This window comes from Nilaparvata lugens, chromosome 5 (genome assembly GCF_014356525.2).
Source record: "Nilaparvata lugens isolate BPH chromosome 5, ASM1435652v1, whole genome shotgun sequence".
NCBI classification, from domain to species: Eukaryota; Metazoa; Arthropoda; class Insecta; order Hemiptera; family Delphacidae; genus Nilaparvata; species Nilaparvata lugens.
The window spans coordinates 58,635,326-58,652,818 of NC_052508.1; the positions used below are offsets into that span (position 1 = coordinate 58,635,326).

At 33.5% G+C, this 17,493-nt stretch overlaps 2 protein-coding genes across 2 annotated transcripts in view; both read right to left on the reverse strand.

The window, feature by feature from the left end:
• Positions 1–3,550: 3,550 nt before the first annotated feature.
• On the reverse strand, positions 3,551–7,064 carry LOC120351451 (odorant receptor 85f-like). The gene is made up of 5 exons (XM_039428898.1): positions 6,933–7,064; positions 5,831–5,930; positions 5,288–5,377; positions 4,043–4,198; positions 3,551–3,641 (listed from the first exon to the last, which is right to left on the reverse strand). The coding sequence occupies exons 1-5, from the start codon at positions 6,971–6,973 to the stop codon at positions 3,588–3,590; spliced, it is 441 nt and encodes a 146-aa protein (XP_039284832.1). The 5' UTR covers positions 6,974–7,064; the 3' UTR covers positions 3,551–3,587.
• Positions 7,065–7,113: 49 nt separating this feature from the next.
• LOC120351647 overlaps positions 7,114–17,493 on the reverse strand; it is a 36,681-nt gene continuing 26,301 nt past the window's right edge. The window contains exons 2-3 of the mRNA XM_039429557.1: positions 7,957–8,332; positions 7,114–7,369 (exon numbers count right to left, since the gene is read on the reverse strand). Of these exons, the coding sequence (XP_039285491.1) occupies positions 7,114–7,369; positions 7,957–8,332 (632 nt within the window). The remainder of the gene's footprint in view (positions 7,370–7,956; positions 8,333–17,493) is intronic.

Sequence of the window (17,493 nt, forward strand, 5' to 3'; positions counted from 1 at the left end):
CAAATATAATTGAAAGTCACATACGATCACATTCCGATTACATTGAAAGCTATATTGCATTATTTTGTTTTTAATTCCACATGGAAGTGGATTTATCTGTGAACTTATTCATTGATTTGACTCATGCCCGGTTTTACCTAGTTCAGTCAAGACATTCGAACAATCAAGTCGGGTACGTTTTACAGTGTGCACTGAAATGATCGATAGTAATAAATTATTGCCAAAGAAATCATAATATGTCCCAGTGCACTCGTCGTAAACCGTACCTAATTTTGCCATGTTCAAATGTCTTGACCAAGTTTGGTGAAACCGGGCATTAATTATTAGGCTATTCATCATTCAGGTCATACATATAGGTCAGACTCAATAAAGGTCATAGAGATGATGAGTTAATTCTACATATTATACGGGATTTATTCATTCAAGTGAATTATTGGATTGATATCAGTGAGTTCTTTATTGTTCATAGCGACGATTCGTTCAAAATACGAGCAGTTCACACTTCATTCGCATCTCATAGGTGATGATAATAGTCTAATGCAGGGAAGCTGATTTCTGAACAGTGAGCTTTTCCAACGGTGAGAGCCTTTTCATTCTTCAGCGCCCAAGTTGATTGGACCTCGCGTTCTGCCAAATTAATAGGTGTGGCAAGCAGCCAGAAGTGCTCGTTTACAGCTGCTCTTCTTCAATGTTTATTGCGGGTTTTGTATTATCTACTCGTTTCTTTGGGTATTTTTGTGGCCAACCCCTTTCTTTACTACGCTTTGGAATTGGAAGCAATTAGCTACTGAGTTTCTCTGTATATAAAGTTACCAATTTTATGCTAGGATCTGTCAAGCTCGGAATGTACCTGAGATGATGGATTTTGAAAATTGTGCGAACACTCATGGCCGGCTTCTCCAAGCTCGGTCAAGACATTTGAAAATGATCAAACTGGGTACACTTTACACGCGTGCTCTGTTGTTCACAATAGTTACTATTGCCACAGAAATATAATAAATTTAGTGCTTAGTGAAACCAAACATTATGCACTGATGCATAGGTCTACTTGCGTATACTGTACAAAAGAGCACACATTGTACATTATTAGGGAGGTAGTTCGACTAGATAAAGAATCGATGAATATTTGTTATGTGAGAAGGACGAATTCAAGAGTTGAGAAAAGGAGGAACAAGATTAGTCCCAGGCAACAATCTATACATACTGTTAGTATTTTATATAGATCGTTGATCCCAGGTAGAATTGGAAATATTCTTTGAATACTTTCCTTCCTTTATCCGATTCTTTGTATATCGAGTGGGAATATTCCCAATAGGCCGATGTTGAGGAAAAATGTCCAATTACGAATTGCAAAACTTGAAACGTAGTTTTATATTGGTATTCTTTTTGAACAGGCAAAGCTGTCTTGTCCAGGACTGAGAAAACTCATATAAGATGTGGAAAAGTTTGCAAAGCTCATAGAAATTGTTTGTCTGAGACATGTGAAGGGAAAAGCCCAATATCAAGAGAGCGTAGCGGGTGTCAGCTTTCAAGTGGGGCCTGTGAAGGCTTCTAGAGAGTGGGAGATTCAACAGCAAATCGATCTGCGAACAGATAACGCATCACATTTACTACGCTCTTATGTTACCCATCTCATAAAACTACGAGCTGTAGAATAGATTTACAGCTTTAGCCCTCAAGATCTAGCCTACATTCATAATTACAATATTAAGCAATGAGAGAATGACCTTGAAACGATAAGTATTATGTAGGTAGTTCAGGTACTCTACAGGCGTTAAGGCTATTTACCTGAAGTACCGGTATGCCAAATATCATCATTGTTGAAAAGTCGAAAGTTCATCTAAAACATTATGGAAGAAATTTCACGAAACATTACCTTATAAAATGAAGTGAGACGACGTGATTTACACAGGTTTAGAACACAATAATGATGCTGTTCAGTCAAGGCTCAGATCACTAACATCATCCCAAGTGCTGTATGAATAAAGTCAAAAACCACAACTTTATAACGACATCTCAAAGCAACAATTTCAATACTTTATTTTCTCATCACAATGTATGAGTAATCTTTATCTCAACAGAAATTTGAATCAATTGTACTTCCCCATTATACTGTATAAGAAAACTTGGATTACAAAATTGGAATTCCAATATTTCAGATTGTTCCAATAAAATAATAATAACAACAACTATTTCGTATATTTATATGGAAAGCATAATATTATTCCTTCTTGCATTGATCAAGACATTTTGAAACATTTTTAGAGAATGGAAATATTTTAATGGAAATTGAATAAAAATTGGAGGAGTGGAATTTAAATGAAAAATTATGTGGGCAATGAATTTTTCTCATGAGTAAATACGAAATCGATGGGCATAGATTGAATGGTTGAAGTGATTCGCCCATGATAACATGATTATAACAATTCATTATTATACACTAAAAATGATTTTGTTATATTATGTGAATCAATAACAATCCAGCTTTTTATTTGTTATCGAACACATCTCATACAAATAGAGTTACTGTCCAGGTATCAGCATTTGGAAACAACTATGTACATCAATATTCTATTACAGTTATAACTAACACGAGTTAGGGTGTGAAAATCAATTCACTTCAACGTTAGGTCCATCAATAATTCAATAACAGTCAACTTTTCAGAAAAACTCACCTTTGGCACTAGTTATTCAGGGCGATTTTTAGGCCAACTCGCAGCGTTACTGTGGTTCAAACACCTGAGTCGAAATCGGAGTTTCTCTAATTGGATTGAATAGCCTTCCTTAGTTCAATAATATTAACATTGGAGTAGACGTTGGCTTCCAGACGCAATCTGAGTTGAGTTTAGTCTTTTCCCCGCAGTCTCATCGAGTGGAGTGTGCAAACTGGAGAGTGCTTCTCTTGACACAATTTGCCCTCACACAGTGCGAATAAGAGGTTCATGAGTTTTCAATTCCGCAAAGTACGTTTTAGCTGGAGCCGAGAGTTTTCAATCAGCCAAAGGTCACCAGCTACTCTCAGAGTGGAGCCGTTTTGACCATTGCAATCACTACCGCTGCAAACCTTATAAGGCGAGGGCAACTTTATGTTTTTTCCCTCCGGGGAAATAGCTCAGTAAAACTGTTCGACCGGCTCAACTCTTCTATGACTCTATTCACAGTTGCAGTTGTTGTTCACGACTTTTTTATTTTATTTGCTTAGAGAAATTGTGAGTGGAGGATAGTGAGTGAGAGAAAGAGAGAAAAACAGAAGGATAGAAAGAGAGGAAGTTTAGATTGGAGTTATTTATGGGAGAAAGAGAGAGAGAGAGAGTTTGTGTTAGAGAGTGAGTGTGTGAGAGAGGGTTGAGAAACAGAGAGATAGAGAAAAGGTGAGAGAGACAGAGAAAGAGAGAGAAATTGGTGGAATATTTATTATTGAATACATATGACATTATTAATAAAATTGCCTGTTGTTGAGAAATCCATTTTGACAGTATCAAAATATTGTACAAACATCTCTATTCCAAAGAAAATGTAGAAACAATAAATCCAAAAGTTCTAGGATAGAGTTTCTATGTAACGGCGCATCATCTAATGGAGAAACATCATTTGTTGGTATCTTTCAGGAAATTGAAGTACGTATAAGTCGTTTGCAGCACCTAAAAAATATAAATTAAAAATTCTATATTCTTTAAATTAAATATTCTATTCGAAATGGACGTTACAGAAACTCTTCAAATTCACATTCTCCTTCAACATAGATGAAGGAGAATACTCAACCTGTTTGTGAAATGATTTCGTAAATAGAAATAGATGCGCCATCTTATTGTAAATGATGGCATTAGTTAATGGCCGAAACATGACGTGACAAAATAGTTTAAAAGGGTACTCAGATTAATATTTTTATTTATAGAAAAAGAGTATGAAAATCACAATATGAAGCATGAAGGATCGGTTGAGATTCGATTAGATCAATTGATTTTTGATTCTACCTCAGTTTGACTAGCATGCTCATACAGAAAGGAAAATAGCACGTTATTACAGCAGGAATCTTGGTTACCTTCATGAAAAATGTGTTCTTCACTGACACCAATTCAAAACAATGGAATTCAATACTTTGAGATGATCGAATAAGCATGATCAATAAGTGTTTCTTATACCACAAAGGCTTCTCAGTCCAGTTGCATTCGTAAATTGATTGATTCACAAGTTCGCCCTGCAAATGTCAAATCGAGGTAAACACTATTTCGTACCCTACACAGAATCTACATGCATTTTATCTATGAATATCAATGTAATATTAAAACTTCTGCTTTCAGAGAGACAGTGAGTAGTCAAATTTCCGAACGAGTCGGGGGATATTAGTTCTTATTGCGCTCATTACTCTGGGATCACCAGATTCTGACGGCCGACAATCGTTGATCCAGCTGGTGACTCACTCGTGTTGTCAGCCCGGTAGTCAATCCTGGTGTTTCTCTTGTGTCCCAGCGTGCTTTAGGCCGCCATTGTATGGTCTCTGGCGACCCACTGGTGGCCGAGACTGGTGACTGAATGTAAAACGAGCTTTATAGGACTTCCTATACATTATTACACTTTACTACCAATTCGGAATAAGATTATTTATTTATTTTATTTCCTAATGAAATAAATTTAATGAGAAATATTTATTCATTATAATGGTTGAATTGTGTCATTTCATTTTCAAATTGATGGCCATATTTACTCCATGTGGAGTATTAGGCATTCTTATGTAGGCATAAGATGCCTACATACTTTGTGTGTGATCACATTGGATTCGTATTATGTGCAAGTGAACACTTGATTATGCATGACCAAGCTTGCAGGCAAGTAAAAATATCTGGAACTTGGTTATTCTTTATTCTTCCTTATCCTCTATTCTTTATTGATCCATACATAAGTACATCATCAAAATGATAGGGAGAGAAAAAAGAAGGTAACCTTGTTCTATTCCTCTCCAACATTTAGATAAGGTCACACATAGTTCGAAATAGGTTAAGTAGGAACAATCAAACTTGCGGGTACGTTTAGCTAGATGCAAGTCACAACGTGTTTCAATGGCACTTTTCTAATTTTATTTTCGGCTCATGCATGATTCGACTTCCTATTGCACATAGGCGCATTCAATCTCGATAATCATCGTGACAATATCGACAATAGAACTCAATGAGATTTCCACTCAACGTTTACAATGCACTCAGTTCTAGGTATACCATAAAGGTTTCATGAGGTTACTAATATTGATAAATCACTTGTCTTGTACTTTGAAGTTTTCTTCAGAACTTACCGCATCAACAATTTTTTGTCCGTATATAGAGAACGCGTAAAGCAGAACCAACGCAAAAGATAGCTGGATGACATATTTTGATTCTCTCATCTGTAAACATCAAGCACTGTTAGCCTAAATATTATGATCTTTGCCCATGTATTAGTCATATTATTAATGTTTTAAATTTTAATTGTGTAGATGTAAGAAGTAATTTTTTTACAAGAAATATTGGGCAGAATAAACCATAGACTAAGTAAACATAGATCTGTAATAAAACTTTAAATTCTTCTTTCATTGCTCTGCAGTTGTATTAGATCAATTAACTTCTACAGTATTACAAGAATTCGAATCATTAATCAAACAGACGAATTCGAATGTTCTATTCTGGAGTGTTATCATGAAAAGCACATACATTATGTCAGAGAAATTCTTATGAATCACATTAAGGTAAGTTGGAATGAATTACTAGAGATTGATCTCTTTCTTATAAATTCAAAAAATATTCTTCTCATAAAATAGAATGAATAGAGGTAGTGTTTCAGCGGAATCAATTTCACCAACCTCCACAATGCTGTAGATGTACGTACAAGCTTGGAATGTAACAGCAAAACTGAAGCCAAATATTAGAAATCGACAGTGCTCGTCGAAGCTCGAATGAATTCTGCAAAATAAAGTGAATAAAAAATTATACAAAATTCAGTAAAAATATAGTAATAAGTAAATTAATGATATAGTTGCATAATATAGTAAAAATATAGAAATTACTATAACTTATATTATGATTCAGCTAAGAAATGTCAAGATTGTATACCATATAATGGTATGGGCTAAAAAGTAGTTGGATAAGACAGATACGGAGCAGTAGGCATAGATGAAGGAAAGCAAATATTATTGTCGATGGAAAAAAGAAAGTAATCAATTTCACTGTGCGTCACTCTGGCATTTTCACCACTTCCAATGTCGAATTGGAAACTGACGAAATCTTATTATAGCGAAACCCAAGTGGATCATATTATAAAAATGGCTATAAATTATAAAAATATGGTAAGAAGTTTGCCGGGCCAGCAAGTAGTAAATGTAATCATTTTATTCTACAAAGTGTATTCATATGAATTATGAAGCACTTGTACTATGTTCAGTGTACAATGTATGCTATGTAATAAACAGTATTCATAAATAAAAATAGAAATCTAAGTACCCTTTTTAAAATTGGTCATTCACAACATGGTTCGGCAATATGATGAAGAATCATATAATCAAATAAGTCTTGATGATTGTAGGTTTATCAATACTTGATAATGGCATCTTATAGCCGAAACACGTTGTGAATAAACAATTTTTAAAGGGTACTTGAATTTATATTTCTATTTATATTAAAGAGTAGCCCTAGCGGAAAAGTATTCATAAACTATGCAAACAATAAATAATACTATTCCAAACTCAGTCTTTACATATATGCCACTCAACATTTCCATACAAACCACAATCATTTTTTTTTCATTCTAATCCCCCACTTTTCATTGATCTAAGCTTCTTTATTTGCAAATTCGCTTCTACGTTTCATTCATCAACTAAGTTATCAATGGTTTAAGCCTGTTTATCAGGACAGTAGGCTACTATTTATAGCATTAGTGCCTCAGTTGATAATTCATTTGATACGTACCTGAGTATAGTCTGATGGTATGCAGTCAATTGTTTCATCATAAATTTGAGTCTGATATCTTCCAATAATTCCAGCTTATCAAATTCTTGAATGTATGAAGAAAGTAGCTCGAAGTGGTAACTGATGTTATGGAATATGAAGATACCACTCATAGTGAAAATATATGACAGAAATATGTTTATCACATAGAAATAAGTAGCGAAAAGATTGAGAGCCAGTTGCAGTTGCCAGCAGCGTGTCGTTCAGGGTAATGGAAGTTGATGATGACTGGTAGGTGGTTCAGTTTCTCGTAGTCATCTTTCATCACCGCGGAAATCACCAGCAAAATCGAATAGATCATCGGCACAAATGCCATGGCCGAATTACGAACCAACAAAAATATTAAGAAGTTGCGACAGTATTTCTTCACATTCAAGCTGTTAGCAACTCTGAAGTTCCTATCAAAAATGGAAAATTGAAATAGATATTAAAATAAATTGTCTATAGCATGACAAGCTTCATATTACATATCTCATGAGTTGAATCATATCGTCTATTCTTCACGTGGGATTTTCCATATATTGTCACTCAGGTTATATCAACATGCAAAATTGATTGAATTTATGCAGAATGATGAATGATGATTCTCTCATTATTAGTCATCCAATCTACAACCATAGCTCTCATTCAAGTACATATCAACATTGCGAGTTGTGCTTGAAATATAAATGAAATTATATTTTTAATTTATTGTAATGGCAAAACTTAGAATCTACCGAACCAAAATTATCAATGGGATATGAATTTGGCCTGCTGACTAGTGATTCTTGAAAGTACAAGATTAGCCTTTTTTCAGTTCTTTCTTTTAGTATCACCATCTTTCTATTCAGCAAGAGGAAAATTTCCTAGTTAGAAAAGCTTGATAGCAATCAAGGATTGATGAAGAGTCGAAATTAATTCTAAATAATTTTTTCTATAGATGATGTTTTCCCTAAAAATATTCAAATTACCCAATTATTCAACAATATCTTAGATTCAACTTCACCTGTTTATCTCATCAAATTGCTGAATCTCGATTCGGCCGGAAAACTGTTCGTCCATGATATCGCAGAATTTCTCGAGCACTCGCCCATCCTGGCCCATAATAATGAAATAGATCAGAATGAGCAGCAGACTCTGCAGGTCTCTCAGGCAGAGAATGCGACTCTCAAGGTCGTGCCACTTTGAAGACATGCTCATGAGGATGTTGACAATGCAAGCCACTAGTAGCAGGATGTGGCATGCCACCCGACTATTCTTGATGCCAGTCGACTTGAGTGCACACGAAATGGAGCGCATGTGCCTGATGTCTTCGATTTGTTTTTGTGCATTTGGCTGCATGAGCAACAGGTAAAAGTAAATGATTTGATTGGACAGGAAATCTGATTCATAGCGATAATAGATACTATGGATACAAATTTTTAGAGATTCTATCGATAGTAAATAATTCATTCATTTATTTGCATAAATACACACATGGAGACAACTGGTTAAACCCTTGTATGTCTCCTTGAAGCATTACAACATTCTTCATTCAAAAATTAGATTTAAAATAAATAACAAGCTAAGAATGAAACAAGAGTGAAATAAAATAAAAACAAAATAGATTAAATAACAAAAAAGCGCCTTAACAATAGAAATATTTTTTTTTATAAAAAATTCTATCTTAAATTTATTGCTGAAACTACTTTCCAGGAGAAAAGATGAGAGGTGGAAAAATATGCACTTAAAATATCTTACATGGGCACAAACCATGTAATACAGAACAAAGAATCATATGGACACTGAGATGAAAAAAAATTCATAAAAAGAAAAATGTAAAGAGGAAAGCTTCACTGTCTATATAGATATAGACAGATTCACTATCTATATAAACATATCTCCACTAAAAAAAACAATTTGGTCATCTCTTGTTTGAAGAATTTGGGATAAATATTCCGTATGTCTCCAGTTTTTTGTCACAAATATTGAGCTTTTAACAAATATTAGATATGCCTTTTCTTACTAATAAAGACCTTACTATGAAATATCTTTTTCTTCTATTGGTATAAGGCAAAGTATTATCTTCAATTACAGAAATCGAGCTATATGAAATATCCAACGAAAAAATTGAATTTTACATGTTTCACGAGATGTGGTGAGATTATATTGAAATACGGTAACGTTATTTTGAGATCTTTGAGAATTTAGAGATCCTTAAAAAATCTGGGCTGACCTTCAACCAGGGCCCTGATCCATGATACAAGCTAATAGTTGAATACTTTCCTATTTTAACAACCACATGACTTCTGTGATATTATTAGTTTGTATTTTTACATGCAATATGCCCCAGGAAGAAAACAATAATATAGACTATTTTCAACAATTCTTAAGAGTCACCTCAGTCAAGTAAGGTTTGGCTTCCATTCACTTGTATTATTGTTATTGTTATTGATTGCTTTGACCGGAGAAGCAAACTGTTCTTAGCTAATAGGTTTGTATTTGAATATGAACTTGAATTTAAATACTTAGAAATGCCCACTTCTGTAGCTAGAAGATCTGAAAGCTGGCAAATATGAATTCAAAAGTGTACATAGGTTCAAAGTAGCAAGTGATACCTTGACATATACTTGGATGGAGACACGAGGAAACTGAGTTACGAAATATAAATAATTGTTATCGAACCTATTAAAGTTGAATACTCAAGAATATAGTCAATAAATGTCATGAAATGTACTTCAGTCACCTAAATAAAAACTGGTATGTTGATTGGGCATTTACGGATTAAAAAGACTCGAAAACAAAAACCGAAATACACTTGATATAGTTTCGAGAAAAATTTCTTACTCATAAATAATCTATCTGTCATTGATATATTTTATTATATGATTACTACGATATATGATATCGTCTAAAGAAGAATTTTATATCTTTAATTACTTGTTTAAAAAGTTCCAGTGTTTGCTTATATTTTGATTCAGCCTATGTATTTTGATCTTATCTTGTGTGCTTTTGTTTTTGAATAAATTTAAATTGATATAAAATGATTGGAAATGCCCGATTACAAGAAATATACGATTACAATAAAATTATTGAGAGATCCTACAAGATAATATTACGAGTACCTAGTTCAAGTTTCATAGGAATAATCTGCATTCACGCAATAAATGCGGGAAGATTGCAGGATGTTTGTAGCGTGGATAAGATAAATGTGGTGGAGAACTGTTCAGGGACAGAGAGGGGAGACGTTCGCCTCTGAGAGTCAAATACAACATTCCAAAAAATGACTTTGATTGGGACAGAAATGTTGAAGTTAGAATGTTGATTGTTGGTGTTCTTTCTCATGAAATGATTCCAATCCAATATTTTCGGGATGACTTGGAGATATTCGGGATCAGTTGTTCTTGAGAATTATTATTGAACTCTTCATTTTGAAAAAATGGCAAGTTTCTTGCAATCCAGTTATTCGGTGCGATAAAGCCGTCAAATACTAATCTCCTCTCCTTTTATCTATTCAGGGTCTCTTGAGAAATGTCAATTCTACTCGGAATATTTTGATGTAAAAACACCTTGGTAAAAAATCGGAGGAACTCTTATTTCTTGGATAATAACTTGAAAATTATAATCGTTGTGGAATTCATTTAATAAATTATGAAAGCAGATGAACTGTTGAATATTTCAAGTGCAACCAGAAATGTCTACGATAGTGAATGATATATAGCTGCTTTATGGTATATAGATGATATATGGCCATTACGATATATGACTGCCAAATTTTCCAAGATGACTCATATTCAGATGAGATCCAAGGAAACTGTTTATCATTCACTATTTGCATTTTATGAATATTTTAACACACATTAGGACATTAAGTGAACATTAAATCAACTTTGCGTTCATTCGCAATGGTTCAACAATAAATTCTTATTGCAATTATGGTTATGTGAGCATGTTGAAAAAAATACAACCTAAGAGAAAAATCAGTAAAATTCTCATTTGAATTTGATAAGATAAGTTTGTGTTTAAGCTGGCATTGTGACTGTGTTAAATTTTTTTTTAAATATGAAAAGAGCTTACCTCACTTTTGTCTATAGATGTCATCAGGAAACGTCAACTTGAATTATTCTTTTCACAACCAATACACTGCGTGAACCCCAAACCTCAACAAAGATTTATTATAATTTCGAGTAACTGTCTTAATAAACCATAACAGATTTGATTGATCGAGAATAATTCCTTATTGGATATTTCAATAGTAGACCTACCTTAGGACGTTTCGTATCACATTTTATAATGGGAATGATTCTAACCAATTCATAGGAATCATATCTAATTCTATAATGTAAGAGATATTCACGAATCTTGTTTATTTGCGATGTCGTCCTAAGAAACAAGAGAAACTGATTGCATGAACATTAAAAGCTTCTGATTTGTGAAATCTGAGCCGGATCAATCAATACTACCATACGAATAACACTGATAATGATATTAATTATTAGCAGGCGGAACGCCTCGGCTTATTAAATAATTCATCATCATTCTTTTTTATAAGGCCTTGTTTTATTTTGATTGAGTCTGATTATGCGTATTCGCAGCTCAATGCTCACTGAGAACAATTTGTGAATGTTTGAGAATTTTTTGTGACGCATTTAATCCTCTACTATAACTAATAATTTAATAACTAATAATAATAATAATTTACTAATATTTCTCCAAGAATAATCAAATGATGTTTTCTTCTTGCGCATTCTCCCCATCTTGTGTTATCTTTTCATGTTCATATCATCTTACTTCTAAAGCCGTGTCCACACTGAAAAAATGTTCGACAAAATGTTTGTTGAAACAGTTTGGGCAACTTTTATTATGATTGACAAACAATGTTCGCCCGTGACCCATTGTAGACTAGTCACCAAACAAAATATTTCAAGTGAGGAGAACAGGTTTTATGTTTTACAGCTGCAGCACTGAAAAATGTTTGGAAAACAGTAATTTTTTGTTTGACAAACAATGATTGTCTAAACTTTTCAAAATATTTGTCTCCCTGAGCTCCTCAACAAACATGTTTGCCGAACATGTATGTCGAAAATTTGTTCTGTGTGGACACGGCTTAATGGTTCTTATTTTTAATGTTGAGAAACGTCTTGCTCATCCCTTTTTTCAGATATAATGGAAAATGCATTGCTCAATTACAATGATGAAAACTTGAATATCAACATTCAGATACATATACGAATATTAATTTCTTCTTATGAATTTGTCAGGTAATTCAATAGCATAAATTAGATGTTTGGATATTCTTTGAAATTACTGGATACGATTATCAATAAGTAGTTATCGATCAAACAACAATAGAGTAACTGTTATAAAGTAATATCCAGCTTCACTAGCTTTTTTGTGAGGGTGATGCCGACAGAATCTGTAGAATGGTGCGTTGGTAACAAAAATATTGTTCATCTTGACAAAGATGATGATAAAAGCTGAGTAGACCTACAGTTTCAGGTGGGTTCCTATCCACATAAATATGTGTATACTATTTGGTAGATCCAATAAATATGAATACTAGAAGGCGTTTGACCGTTGGGTCCATTTTTTTCTACAAAATGAAAAAGATAATATTATGATAGTTTATAGTTGTGGGAAGGATATAAAATAAAATCATAAATAAAAAATTAGATAAAAAAGGATTATTAATTTTTACCTGTCACATAGACGTTTGAAAATAAGGAATGTAATGACAATTTCATGAACGTATACTATTAAGTATCATACCTATAAGATATATGTGATATATCATTATTATTTTCGAGTTTAATGTTTTGTGAATGACAAAAATCATCATTTATTTATTTTGCAGTTGAGTATTAGCATGGACCACCCAGCCTATTGTGACCGCTGAATTGTGCAGAATTGATGGTCTCCATTGTGACGATTATCAAGCAAGAATGGCCATCAAATACGTTCCTAGTGGCAACGTACACAATGGGGTGAAGAATAAACTTACATTTTAACGGCTTTTATTGGAGCATCAACTGTTGGAACTTTCCACCGGCGATAAGCTACGGCATTCTTGGCAACTTTTTGCGCCCGTGAATATCATCTGAACTTCCCCATAAATCTGTTCATGCTTCGGCTATTTCAAAACAAAACGCCAACGTTGTAAAGAGGCTAAACTCCAACTTCCTGGTGAAAATCCGTCCGTCACTTTTTTGTCTCACCGAAAGCAAAAAATAAAAACCTTTGTTTGGTGCTTATGCATTCATACCTGCCCCACTTCCATGTTATGGCAATAATGTCACTTTTTCAGTTTGATGAAAAGATTGTATGGTATGCTTGAGAAATTTCGAATAACAACCAAAATGATCATGCTCACTGGATAAAATATCTCTAGACTACTAGTATCGAATGAATATTTTTCTTATATTCTTTCCACCGGTCAGTAAAAAAATTTCCATTCATAATAGAAATAGATGCTGCAATTCGATTTCATCTTGTATCGATCGTCTAGTGAGACACTCATTCAAAGAAAACCCCATCAATAAACTACATTCATCCGTAATTTCAACGATGCTCTTGGAAAATACCTTTGATAATGATCATTTCTATATTGTATTTTGTAAAAGCATTCAAATTTCATAATTTTTTTCATCATCAGTTGAGATAAATAAAGTGTTACCAGTTCACTAGAAGGGGATGTTCAAAAGATATTTCAATGCCAAGTTCTCTTCCTCCCTTGGTGAATACTATCTCATTTCTAGAACGAGCTCGATAAGCACTAGAATTACTGAAAAAACAATGATGCGGGCGTAAGCGTGCTATCAAATATTCTAGAAAGTCTTGATACTACTTGTTACACTGAACATCGTCACGAATTAGCGAAGAAGCGTCTTCTAAGAAACGAACTACACTTTGTCTGACTTGAATCCTTAAAGTGTAGAAAGGATTGAGAGATTCTTTTGAGCGTCGTAATTAGTATTCTACTCGAAAAGAGCGGGAAAGATGAAACGAATCCATTTAAAAGGAGCCTAGCTGAGATCCTCTCTCCAGAATTCGTTGCTTAAACGATAGCAACTGGCAACCGAGTTGATTGAATCTTTTGAAGTGGGTGTCTTATCAAATGAACGCGGACGCTGTGAAACTGTTTTTAAAATAAGGAAATTGTATATTCGTAGTGCAGAAGGAGCCGGTGCCATCATAACACAGCAAGTAACTGCAAATGGTGATCAAAATGCACAGTTTTAACTTTTGAATCAATATAAGGTTTTCTACATATTGTTTTTAGTATCATTCATATTATCGTTTATAAAATATTGTACTCGTTGATGGTTGATTGTCGTCTATATTTATACTCGAAGTAACTCATCGGCACGTGATATCTATTCACGAATGATATTGATGCAGTATTTTTGAACGATTCTTTATGCTTATAGTCCTGTATATTGTTATGTATATACAGAGTGAGTTATATGTATGGGAACCCTTCAATAAGTTGGAGACTGTTGTAGATATAATACTACAACTTCCAGGATAAGTTATTGGACGAATACTCCACCTTATGACGTACAACTGAATTTCAACCCCTCATAAGGGGGTGACTTAGAAGTTGTAACTCAAATATTTTTTATGTAAAAACCCATAATAATTTATTTTCAAATATTTAATCTAAAATACATAATTTTAAAGGCATTTTTAGAGCAAGAAAGATAACATCAATTAAAATGTTCTATGATACTTGTATCAAAAATGGCAGCAGATTGAACTTTATAAATTATTTCTTCAAAAACTAAAACTTAAATCAGCCGCCATTTTTGATAAAAGTATCATAGAACATTCTTATTGATGTCATCTTTCTCGTTTTAAAAATGCCTCTGAAATGAGTGTAACACAATGGGTGTTTATATTCAAAATATTTGAGTTACAGCCCCTCATTTCTTTAAAAACTAAAACTTCAATCAGCCGCCATTTTGTATACAAGTATCATAGAACATTTTAATTGATGTTATATTTCTTGTTTTGAAATGGCATTTAAAACGATGTACCACACAATTGGTGTTTACATTTAAAATATTCTAGTTACAACCCCTAAGTCACCACACCTTATGAGGGGTTGAAATTCAGTTGTACATCAATAGGTACAGTATTTGACCAATAACTTATCCTGAAAGTTACAGTATTATACAATAGACTACAATAGTCTCCAACTTATTGAGGGGTTCCCATACATATGACTCACTCTGTAAATGATAAATAAATGATGGTTAAGTGCATTTGAGGTGTAGTCTACCTGTATTCGTTATTCGTGGGGTGGAAAGAGAAAGGTCAGATGAAGATTTTAGCTCGTTAGAGTTCTTTTATATCTATATGCTTTCATACCGGTACTTCAATTATTATACCGGTACTTCAGTTATTATTTACATAACCTTCAAATTTTTTTATCATTGCACAGCAATTAGTAGCATCGATCTCCACCGCGACCTACTCGTTGTGCTCGCGCATTTATTGATGAGCCTCAAACCACGGAATAAACAGTCTAGAAGTTGAATTATAGAAGCTTCCTCTGTTTATACCCTTAAGTTATCACCGTATAATAATCATTGCAAATATCCAGTTGCAAATAAATGAATAGAACTAGGGACTTCTCTATTATAATACAGTAGTAATATTCCAAAAGTTGGATAACTGCAATTTGTAATACATTTTTCATCTTCTTCAGTCATGCTATGGAAAACTAAAATAATATATATATAATTGTTCCATGGAAACCGAGGATAATAATCGATAACCACCTCACCATTTTCTTTAAAAAATGATTGAAACTTATCGGAATCTTAAAAATTTTCGACCGAATTATCGTGTAATTTCTACTGATGAAATAGTTTTGAGTATGATTATTACATTTGTTATACATTCAAAAGCTTTATAAATTCAAATGATTCTATGTAGTTTTTCATAAGTTTGAACATCTTTCACCATTCTTTATTCTTTATTGATTGATATAATAAGTGTACATCATATAAATGATAGGGAGAGGAAAAATAAGGTGACCTTTTGCTATTCCTCTCCCCAATTTAGATATAGTTACACTTAGTCCGAAATAGGTTAAATCTTGTAGCTCTTCACTTCGCAAAATTTTCAGACCACTAATATGTTCACAAAGTAAATTTTCAAATTTAGATGCTTCAAAACAAAAAAATAGAACAGATATTTCACATTATCACTTGAATAGAGAAGATTCATAAATATTAAAGAAATAATTTTGAAAAAGAACCGAAAAAACAAACTTAATTCTAGAAGCACAGCTGTATGCATTAATTTAGCTTATAAACTCAGTGACCACATATCAACTCAGCAATAACCGTCAACTTTCAATCACATTCATATTTTTAAAACCAGTGAAAATTCTTAGATGTTATGGCTTTGTTAGGTGATGAAGAGGTACCTACGGAAAAAAGGAGAGAGACTCAGTGAGTGTGAGTGTGGGAGGAAGAGAGAGAGAGAGACTCTGAGAGAGGCGAGGAACTCCAACATGTATTCTGCATCCTGTCCCTCATTACTGTCCGGGTGTATTCATGCTCAATGCTCATCCGTTCTTCCAGCTTCTGATTCCTGCCCGGCATCTCCCATTCTTATCATTCTTAAGCTGCACGTTATCATTGTGGGGTTTGTGATGTTCGACGATGAGGGAAACTATCATTCCCTCATTAATTCTATCCTTTGGAGCGTGTTGAGCAGGTTTTTGATGGCGTTGGTCGTATTAGTGATATCTCTCACAGAAACGAAACTATGGAGAAATTCTTCTGCACCAATTACTTTTTAGTATATACCCATCAAAGAGATCCGGGGATGTAAATTATATATGATTGGACAGTAGACTCTGTAACATGGTAGATGTGGCAATTGACAAGAAGAATTGAATTCGAAGTCTGAATATCGTCAATTATATATGATTGGATAGTAGACACTGTAACATGGTAGATGTGGCAATTGACAAAAAAAATTGAATTCAAAGTCTGAATATCATACTGCAAAACAAAATATTCTTATATATCTTGAGACTTCATGAAATATAACTTTTGATATGATATTATGGAGATTAGTATGATTAGCAGATAATGTGGAAGTTTTTTTTATAAAATTCTTTTTGATACACTATCATGAATTTGAAGTAGCCTAATGAATTTGAAAGCATATTATCGGAATGAATAATATCGATAAATTGATACACCATTAAAAATCATTAATAATAGAAAAACGGAAGTGATATATGATAAAACTGTTGTAACAGTCCTTGTGAATTACTTACTTTTTGTCCTCTCCTTGCAGAAAAGTAGAGGAAGAGAGGTTCTCCTTAAACCTTAAGCATAAAGATGATCAATTGAATACGAGTAATAAATCCATTAACTTCACTGGCGTACATAAATAGTATATTTCGCACCTAGAGCAGAAAATGAGATTTTTCCAGCTCGAAATCGGTTTTCAAGTCCGAGGCCGTAGGCCGAGGACTAGAAAAGATTGAGAGCTGGAAAAACATTTTTGCTCGTGGTGCGAACGATATTTTTCGCCACAC

What these genes read in the sequence shown, in the direction of transcription:
- LOC120351451 (XM_039428898.1), bottom strand. Translation starts at nt 6,973, where the DNA reads ATGATGAAACAATTGACTGCATACCATCAGACTATACTCAG. An exon ending in GACAAAAAATTGTTGATGCG is followed by an intron (nt 4,199 to 5,287) that starts GTAAGTTCTGAA and finishes TGACATTTGCAG; the next exon opens with GGCGAACTTGTGAATCAATC. An exon ending in AGAACACATTTTTCATGAAG is followed by an intron (nt 3,642 to 4,042) that starts GTAACCAAGATT and finishes TATATTTTTTAG; the next exon opens with GTGCTGCAAACGACTTATAC.